This window comes from Panthera pardus, unplaced genomic scaffold, assembly GCF_024362965.1.
Source record: "Panthera pardus isolate Hobbes unplaced genomic scaffold, ASM2436296v1 HiC_scaffold_11, whole genome shotgun sequence".
Taxonomy (NCBI): domain Eukaryota; kingdom Metazoa; phylum Chordata; class Mammalia; order Carnivora; family Felidae; genus Panthera; species Panthera pardus.
In genome coordinates, this window is record NW_026526666.1 from 78,443,716 (window position 1) to 78,453,784 (window position 10,069).

General features: G+C 55.4%; 1 protein-coding gene across 1 annotated transcript in view; it reads left to right on the forward strand.

The window, feature by feature from the left end:
• GRIK3 (glutamate ionotropic receptor kainate type subunit 3) overlaps nt 1–9,507 on the forward strand; it is a 229,682-nt gene extending 220,175 nt beyond the window's left edge. The window contains exons 15-16 of the mRNA XM_019430222.2: nt 464–714; nt 3,311–9,507. Coding sequence (XP_019285767.2) covers nt 464–714; nt 3,311–3,505 — 446 coding nt within the window. The 3' untranslated portion in view covers nt 3,506–9,507. The remainder of the gene's footprint in view (nt 1–463; nt 715–3,310) is intronic.
• Nucleotides 9,508–10,069: the final 562 nt, after the last annotated feature.

The following is a 10,069-nucleotide window of genomic DNA, read 5'->3' on the forward strand; positions in this document are numbered from 1 at the left end:
ATCCACCCACACACACAGTCTTCTGCCCCCTCTCCCAGCTCATCCCACCGAATCTAAAAAGGTGGCATTTCTTCAGTCCAGAGACCAAGGAGTACGTCCCAACCTCGCGGGGTCAGCCGGGGCCTAGGCAGAGGAGAGCTGGGGCCAACTCAGAGGTGGGGTGAGGCAGGGCGGGGGTGGGGGGGGGGTCCGTTCAGAGGTCATGGCTGTTCTCCCTGACTTTTCCCCTGCTGATGCAGCCCAGATACACCGTGTGTTCCAGGGGCCTGTGGAGACAGGGACTCCTAGGCAAAACTCCCCACCCCAAATCAGGACGTTTCTCCCACCCAAACACCGTAGATCATTCAAAGAGGGGCTTTTGTGAGCCTATGGAGATGGTGGCCAGCACCGAGCAGGGTGCTGGCAGGGCGAACGCACACGGCACCGAATGCCGCTGTCAGCCGGACCCCTCTCCCCCACGCAGGCTCCCCGTACCGGGACAAGATCACCATTGCCATCCTGCAGCTGCAGGAGGAAGACAAGCTCCACATCATGAAGGAGAAGTGGTGGCGAGGCAGCGGGTGTCCCGAGGAGGAAAACAAAGAGGCCAGCGCCCTGGGCGTCCAGAAGATCGGGGGCATCTTCATCGTCCTGGCCGCCGGGCTGGTCCTGTCCGTGCTGGTGGCCGTGGGCGAGTTTGTGTACAAGCTCCGCAAAACAGCGGAGCGAGAGCAGGTGAGCCTCGAGGACCGGGACCTGCGCGGGGACGGGAGGGAGAAGGGAGGACAGGGTTCCAGCTGGGTTTGTGCCTCCCAAGCGCACGGGGTATCTGAGCCCACCCTGCCTCCCCCCCACCCCCCGACCAGGAGGCCCGCCGGCCCCACCCCTGCTCTGACTCTGAGCACACACTCCCACCGCTGCTGTTCTGTTCCAGGACAAGCCCTCTAGCCTCCAGCTGGACCGTGCGACAGCCTCCAGTCTGGCCTTCCTGCCTCCCCGCTCCTATCCCCTCTCCATACACAGCTAGTGCCCTGTTTCACATTTAATTCAAACCGTGTCGTTCCCCTGCACAAAACCCTCCATGGTAATTGTTGGACCTGGGTGATGGTTACATAGGGATTCATTATACGCTTCCCTCTCCTGCATATAGTTGGAAATTTCCATAATCAAAAGTTTAAAAAAGAAAAGAATGTTAAGAGGTCTGGCCCAAGTGTACATGCAGGAGAAGTCTGCTCAACCCATCTGATTAATTCAAGTGTGGTTGAGCAATGTTTCTGGGTCCTGGTAGCAAATTAGAATCACAGGGAGAGAGTTTTTTAAGTGCTAATGTCCTGGCCTCACTCCCAGAGACGGTTTTAATTGGTCTGTGGCAGAGCCTGGCGTTGGTGTCTTAAGAAAGCGTACTTATAGGGTGATTTAAATGTGCACGTGAGTTGAGGGCTGGACAGAGGTCCCTCTCACAGAGAAGTTCAAAGGGACATAGGGCCAGTGTGGAAGGAGACTGCAGTTAAGTCCCGTGTGGAAGGGACCATTCAAAACAGGCGCTTTTTACATCCATCAGAAATGAAATAGGGCCCTTTATCATCAGAAAGCCAGAGTCAGCAAAGAGGAAGGGGAAAGATCATTCTTGGTGTCGCATTTCTCCTGGGCAGGAGGAAAGGGACATGTTCCCGTATTGCTGGGATCAGTCCAACCGGATACGTTTTTGGAAGGCAACTTCGCGGTCTGGACAGAGTCTTAAAAGTGGCCACACATTTTGACAGTGAATTTCTACTTTTCGAAATGCACCCAGTGGAAGTGGCCAAGGGTAGATGCAGTTTTATTTACAAGGATGTTCACGGAAGTGTTAATTGTCACATGAAGAATGGGGTGGGGGGGGGGGGGGAACCCTTGACGTCCAATAAAAAAGAATGGCTAAAAAAAATTACAATACATTAAAAAAGAACCACCAAATTCTTTAGGAATTCCATTGGCATGAGCTCCACATTGCACCAAAAGCTTACAAGACCTGGTCCTGGTCCACTTGTCTGACTTTCTCCCTCTCACACTGAACTCCTTTACACTGCTCCACACACATCGGCCTTCTTTTTAGTCCTTAACACACCAAACACAGTTCAGCCCCAGGCCATTTGCACATGCCGTTCCAGCCACCTGCAATGCTCTTGCCCCAGAGCACCCTGTCGTTGGCCTGTTCTAGCCATTCAGGTTTCAGCTCAAATGCCACCACTCAAGTAGCCTTCCCCACCTGCCCCCACGCCCAGCCCCCGCTCTATCCCATTCCACTGGTTTATTCTCTTAGAGATAGTTACCATTCCCTGAAGTGATTTATTTGCTTGCAAGTTTATTACCTGTTTATATCACATCCTAGACCGTAAGCTCCCTGAGGGCTGAGACCTGTCTTTTTCACGTCTGTATGCCTAACATTTAGAACAGTGCATGGAACATAGTAGGCCCGCAATAAATATTTTCAGAATGAATAAGGGAGGTAAGAGGGAGGCTATTCTGTGTTTAGTGGGTGAACAGGGGAAGCTTGGAGGGGAAGCGGGTAAGAGGCAGAGCCAGAATTCGGAATTCCCCTGCACCACACCGGCCGCCCACAGGTGCCTGGGTGTGCTAATACCCTGACCTCATGCAGAAGTTGAGCTATCAACAGCACCCCCTGTCTGCCAGACAAGTCACAGGACAGCCTCCGTCTGTTGGGCTCAGAGGAGCCACTGCCCTCAGATACCTGCAGGCAAAGCTGTACCTTTGCCTTCCCTTCTGGGTGCCCATGAGGGACCCAGGCCAGAAGCCACTGCCACCGCACTGCCTTGCAGGGACCCGCCTCCCAGTTGCACACCTTGAGAAACATGCTGGACTTTCCCTAGTGGGAGCACAGTGATTCTCCCCTCAGTTGGAAGCCCTCCCAGGGGAAAGGTTACCCATACATTCACCGGGTGTTTCTTAAGCTTGACTCTGGGCCAGGCCAGAGCTGGGCTCACCCGGATGAGGCTGGTTTGGTTCCTGCCCTCAGAATCTAGTGGAGAAAAATCAGACAGGTCAGCTCCTCAAACTTTAAGGTACGTGCCAATCAGAGCCTCAGTTTGCTCCTCTGTGAAATGGGGATAGGATGATACTACCTGGCCTATCTCCCTTAGTCTCCAAACAAGAATGTAATGCTTTGTAGGCTGCCCCACAAACTGATCATCCTGAGTGGGCAGCGGGTGGGTGGCCTGAAGGTGAGAGAGAGACAGGCAGCCTTGGCACAGCCTGGGGAGGAAAGGGAGGCACTGGCTGGGGTTGCAAGGCCAAGCCTCACCCATGTGCCCCTTGCCCTCCCACCCCACCCCAGCGCTCCTTCTGCAGCACCGTAGCCGATGAGATCCGTTTCTCCCTCACCTGCCAGCGTCGGGTCAAGCACAAGCCGCAGCCTCCCATGATGGTCAAGACAGACGCTGTCATCAACATGCACACATTCAACGATCGCCGGCTTCCGGGCAAGGACAGCATGGCCTGCAGCACACCATTGGCCCCTGTATTCCCCTAAGCACAGGTGGGGTGGGGACCGAAGGCCTGGGGTCAGGGCAGAGGAAAGCAAAGGAGACTGGAAGGCACCTCCCCCGTGCCCACACTGGGCTTGGGGACCAGGGCCGTTGCCTGCCTGCTGGGCCAGGAGCCTTCTGCCCTTACCTACCAGGAGACCAGCAGGCCCCCACTTGCCTCTCATTTCTTCTGTGGGTTTCTAAAGCTGCCAGCCGAGACAGCCAAGGCCAAAGGAAGCACATGCCTCTCAGGCCAAACTCACCTGCCCCTCAATTCTCCTCAACAGTCAGAAGTTTCTACCACGGCCCTGCAGAGGCCAAAGAAAATGAGAAACAGCTCTTATATTGCCACTCTTTCCCCATGAGCCCAGGCCTCCTGGGCCTTGACCGTGAGACCAGAGACAAACCTTGGGTACTTTAAGGGTTGTAGTGTGGCAGCCATTGGGAGCTGAAGATGGGATGGCCACCCCACATGTCTTGAGCAGAAGGAAGACCTTCACCCTCAGAGGCTGCTCACATAGTCCTGGTCTCAGGCAGCCCCCATCTTTGCAAAGTTGAAGGCAGAAAGCCCCATAGAGAAAAAGAGGAGTTTGCGGTATGGGAGAGAGGAAAATGCACAGAGGCCGCCATCTTGAATTCTTATGGACAATGTCCAGTGGCTCCCATTCCTCAAGGAGGTCTCCAGGAGTATAAAGTGGGGGGGAGTGGTCAGAGCAAATTTTCTTTCTGGCCCGAGGATAGAGGCCCCACTGAATCTCTCACAAAGGATGACCAGAGATTCAGTCAGTATTTGAAGCCAGAAGAACAATGGATTCCATGGAAATCCCATAGGCCCTTGAGCCATTGGGTCTCATTTTGCTGGTCACTGGGCTGTTTTCTAAACCCTAGTGGCATTTGAGAGCTTGGGCGCTTCGCCATCTACTCATCAGCAACTCTCCATTCCTGGCCAATTGACCTTGACCTCCTTCTGTCATCTCGGAAGGAGAAGAGAAGCCTAGGTTGAAGTGAACGTCGTCACCCCTCCTCAAAAGAAGGATCATAGTCCTGCTGCACAGGCTAACTTTGGGGTAGATGGGGAAAGCCAGACGGTCCCTAAAGAACTCTTGGTGTCCTGGGCTTGCCAAACCTAAAGATGCTCCCCAGTAAAAGAAAGTTTTCAGGGACAGAATATCAGAGCTCGTAGAGGCCCCAAGAACGGTGAAAGAAAAGCTGCCTCCTGGATAATTAACCAAAGACCCCACACAGAGACACAGGCCATCTTGGCCCCAATCTCTTGTCCAGAGCAGCTTGGACTTAGTGGGGTTGGGGGGTACAGCAAAGAAATAGTCGCAGATGGGGTAACAGTCGGGTGGACCAGATGATCTGGGGTTCCAGCTAGGTAGAATGGATGCTCTAGAAGTCTTACGATTCTAGAAAAGGAATGAGACGTGGAAGGGTTAGGAGCAAAGTGTCCTTAAAGAGAACATGATGGGGCCAGCAGGGCTTCCCATTGCTGAGGGCAGAGGGCAGTCTCTGAGCAGGGGAGGGAGGGCTGGAGGTTCCGGACAGGGACCCAGAAGACACTAGTCACCGCCCTTCCTCCTCTGTCTTTTTTCTGCTCGGGGAGTCTGGTTAGGGAAGCGCTCCATTGAGATCTCGAGGGCCTTCTCAGTCGGGGTTAAGGGTAACCTCCAGTCCCACCCCCCAGGGACTCCCAAAGCAGGAGAGTGCAGTTGACTCGTGATTAATACTGTTCCTCCTCCAAGCTGTGAAGCTGCAGGACCAGACCAGCTGGCTCCCGCAATCCCAGCAGCTCCAACAGGCTGTGCGCTTGGGAGGCGGGAGAAGGGAGCTGGATGTGCAGCATCGCCAACACGTAATGACAGGAAAAGCCATGCTGTCGTGAGCTTCCATGTGTAGGAGTGTGTGTGTGCGTGCATATATGTGTATCTTTGTGTGTGCGTGAGCTTTAGGGGCTGGGGCTGAAGGACAGATTTGGACGTCTAACAGAGTCCAGGGCACGAGATGAACACAATCCCTGGGTTCTGACGTGTGTGTGCACACATGTGTGTGCATTTGGGATGAGGGAGACAGATCTGGACAAGCAGCAGAGCCCCATACACGTAAAAACAGAAGAAGCCATGTCTTAATGGGGTTCTGGTGAGTATACATATGTGTACACGCGTGCACAAGTGGGTATGCTTATGTGTGTGCGTGTGTGTGTGTGTGTGTGTGCACGTGCGTGCACATTTATGCACCAGTGGCAGAGGTTGGAGGACAGGATAGAACCCGGAGCATCGCCAAATGTTGAAAAGGAGAAGCCATGTCATCAAGGGGTGCACGTGGGGTGTGTGCGTGGGCTCGTGTGTGCAGCAGAGAGCAGGAGGGAGGACAGAAGCAGACAGACGGCCAGCACAGCTCAGTGCATGTATGCAAGAAGCCATGCGGAACTGGAGTTTCTCAGTGTTGGGGGGAACATGCTCGCACACGTGTGTTCACACTCACACGTGTGCTCCCAGCTCGCAGCAGAAGCACAGATGGACAATCAGCAAGGCAAGGAACCAGGGTCTATTTGCACTTCTGTTGTGGGGGAGAGATCGTCGGTCACAAGGATCTGTCGACATTGTGTGCTCTTGCGTATGACGCTCCATGAACGTGCCGTGTGCTTCTGGGGCCGCGCGCATATGTGGACTGGCGGGGGGAGAAAGAGAAGTGGCATGGGCTGGGAAGAGGCTTCATCGGTGGCGTGAACAGTCGTGGGCATCAGAGGCACCATTCCATCAGGAACCCCCCCCCTTCCCCAGAAAGTACTTAAATGATTGGGGTGACAGTGCTGCCCGACTCCCCCTCCCACTCAAGCCTTATGTCCGTGTGTGCGGCGAATGTGCAGACTCCGGCTGGTGCCCTCTGTTTGGCGTCGAGGCCAGCCCAGTGTTCAAAGTGCAGTGGAAACCGCTTCTGCCCAAGCGTGAGCTGTCGTCTCTCCCGGGGCAGAAGAGGTGCCGGGCGGCACTTCTCGGGCAGAAGGTTTTCCCGTGGAGGCGGACCAAGAGGAAGTCAAGACTGGGCCCGCCCTGCCAGCAGGTGCACCCCGGGGCTGCCGAAGGTGCCCGTGGGCACGCCCACACACGGTGGCACTGAGGTTGGCCCATGGAAGCGTAAAAGCTGGCTTTGACGGCACGGAAGACGGGACTCGCGCGAGCACCTGCCGGACAGCCCTCGTCTGGCCCCACACGCCTTCCCTTCACAGAAGACTGACCCCCACCTTCCACCCGCGTCTCCCACCCGCCATGCCAGTGCCTCCTCTCAGCCTGCTCAGCCTGGCCAAACTGAGGGGCCACCCCCCTCCCCAGCCACCCTGGAGATTTGGGACTATGAGCTCTCCTCCTCTCTCTCTCCCCTTAACCCGTTCCTGGTCTCTCTGCTGTGGACAGTTAAGAAAACCCCGACAGCTTTGTTGCCATCAGGCGGCCCTACTCTGCGAGCGTCTCTCCAGGGGAATAAGGCTCTCTTGGCAGGTGAGCTGACTCCGAGTCTCTGGAAGGTTGGAGGGCCTCCCCACCCCCACCTCACGGCCAAGACTGCCTCAACGAGAAGAGCACATCCCGGCTTCCTCCCCAATGCACTTGGCAGACAGACTGTGATGGCCCAGAATGGGGGAGGGGTGTGGCAGCATCGGATGAGGTTTCCACGTGGTGAGAAGTCACTCCCCTCCTTACACCGGAGGCGAGCAAGGGACAGACCCAAGCACACGCTCACGGAGAACAGTCAGAGGCTCCCTCCCTGCTTTCTTTTCCAGGGGTTGCTGTGTGGAGTTTTGCAAAGCTGCTGCTTCATGGCTCAGCATGAGGCCGGTCCCTCCCCAAGCCTTTCTCAGATGTATGCACAAACATCTGGAAGGTGGCCAAACTCTGGCCCATGTCTGGACTGGTCCCGTGTGGATAGCCATCTGGAAGGGCCGAGGGATCTGGACGAACAGCTGTAAGGACCTAACATCTGGGACAGACCAACCCCTTGGACAGATGCAAGAAATGAGCCCAGTTCTGTGGACAGGTCTGGAATAGACGCATCCAGAACAGTCTCCCAGGCTGAGTGGACACATCTGGAAGGGGCCCAGCTGCTTGCCGCCGTAGAAGGGCCCTGCCCTTTGTCCCCATGCCAGTTTGAATCGAGCTCTCATTTTTCAGTCGTGGATTTGCCCTGGAGTTAAGATTTCAGAGCTGAGGCCATATGTGACGTCACAAAACTGTTTTTGGTAGAAGGTTAATGTTCTGTACCATATATATATGAATGTAAAAAGATATATATATATATGCTGTATATATATATATGTATATATATATGCACAGTGTATATATGACCCGTAGCCCATGTGTATACGCACCCCTCCCTGCACGTCTGCACACAGAGTGTACATAACCCAGCCAGTATGGGTGGGGACCAGGTGAGGGATGGGGCGATAGCAGCAAAGTCTGGAATGGAGGCCACCTGGGGCAGGGGCCGCAGAGAGCCCCGCGGGGATGGGGAGCACACATCAGAGCTCCAAACCCTGAAGAAGAGGACCCTGTGGCCGGGAGGTGAGCCTTGCCCGGGCAGCCTCTGCTGGGGGTGGGGGCAGGGCAGGAGAGACCGACAGGCCTTGTGTCAGTCCGAGCGTGTCTACGGCCTGTGCCTGAGGAGTAATGCCCTACCGGGACCTGGCTCCCGGGACCTCCGCCTGTCACGGTGGCCGGGCACGTGTCCGGCTCCACCCGGAATACCCTCAAAGGCTGGAACATTCTAGGCGGCGAAGGCCTCTGCCTCAGATTCTCACCCCCACACAGAGACGCAGTTCACAGCTAGGAAAAAAACACTTTTCAGAGAGAATGACCCCAGAGGCACTGTCAGCATGCCAGTGCAATGTCCCAGTGCCCTACTTATGGACCCTGTCCCCATCCCCTGCCTTCTAGAACAGAAGACCTCAAACCACCCTGCAGTATGTCTCTGTTTTACAGATCAAAACTCTGGGGCCTCCCAATACGGGGAAGCGGCTGTAGTCATGCCAGCAAGTTTGTCCCACTGCAGACAATGTCCCCAGACCCATTTGACCCAGAGACCAGCTGTTAGGGAGTGACCGAGGAGCCAGAGATGCGAACGGTGCAGTGACACCCGGTGAAAGATGAGAAGCCAGCAAGGCCCTCTGGCCCTAGCACAGCCCACGCCATCTGTCTGCCTCCTCTCCCTGTCTACACCTCCCCCTGCAGGGCGGTCGGCCGGGAGCACCGCACCCCCCCCCCCCCCCCCACCATACCTGCAGACCTCCGGCCCTGCCCTGCCTGGGTCTTCCTGTTCTACATAATGCCAGCCTTTTTGTTAGTGGTCCTGCCCTTGCCACCGGTCAGAGCACCTCTGGAGTCTGCAAGGGAGAAGGTACTAGAGTGGACTTCCGTGCGGTCAACAGCCCGCCTTTTGCTCGGGTCCCACGCGTCAGGCTGGTGTGCACTAATCTGCCTCTGGGCCCCCCGCCCCGCCAGAGCACATCTGAATCTGGCCCCCGAGGAGGGGCCTGTCCTGGCTCCAGGGGCCCTCATGCCACTGTGCTCCAAACCCCCACCCCATCTCTGCCTGGGCCGACTTCCTGGCTGGGCCTCCCTTGTCGGGGACTTGGGTTCCCCACCCCAGGGCTGAGCCCCCAGACAGCGCCATGTGAGACCCCTGGCCTGTCCCACCACCCAGACCAGAGTGCCTGGATGCCCCCCTCTCCCACTCAACATGGTTCCCACACACTGGTCTCTGGGCCATTCAGGGGATGCCCTTTGTGGACATGCAGAATTTCTATGAATATAGTTTTTTGTAAACATTTTGTAACGATTTGGGTTTCATAGTAACTGTGTTACTTGCCAATCATTCTAGGCTGATGTAAATAACTTTCCAAACAAATCTGATTATTTTCCTTTTTAAGACACTGTGATATATTAAAGTGCACAGTTTGCTGTATGAAGTAATATGGTTTTAAATTTTAAATAAAGACATGTTTCTAGAAAACAGGGTCCCCTTGGGGTGTGTTTTCTGTTGCTTTTCTCTCTCTTTCGAACCAGAGGGTACTGGGCAGCTATGTCCTTTTCACCCCCGACTGACTGTGTCCCGGCAGGAGCCCCTAGTGGTGAGCAGGTGGGGGGCTCCAGCCCAGGCCCCTGGTTCCTATTTCAGATATGAAGGGTGTGGTGACTGTCCTTCACGGCGTCTGACCTCTGTCTCCTCGTGGGCACATCTGTCCCGAACTCATCACCATCCACATAGCTACCTTGGGAGTTAGTGTGTCCTTATGTGACCCTGCCTCTTTGGCCACAGCTGGGGATGTTGGGTGGGCCTCTTATCCAAGCCTGACCAGTCAGAGGTCTTGCCTGAGCTTTTTCAAAGTGGAAATAATGCAGCTGTAAGTCAGTTACTCTCAGGAGATGGAAACCGTACATATAACCAGGGCTCAGGACAGGACATGTTAAGCAGGAGGGGATTGAACACAGATGTGTACAAAACCAATGGAAGCGATGAGGGAGTAAGGGCCAGCTGGGCCCCCAGTGGCTCCCAGAGCGACACAGAACAGACCTATC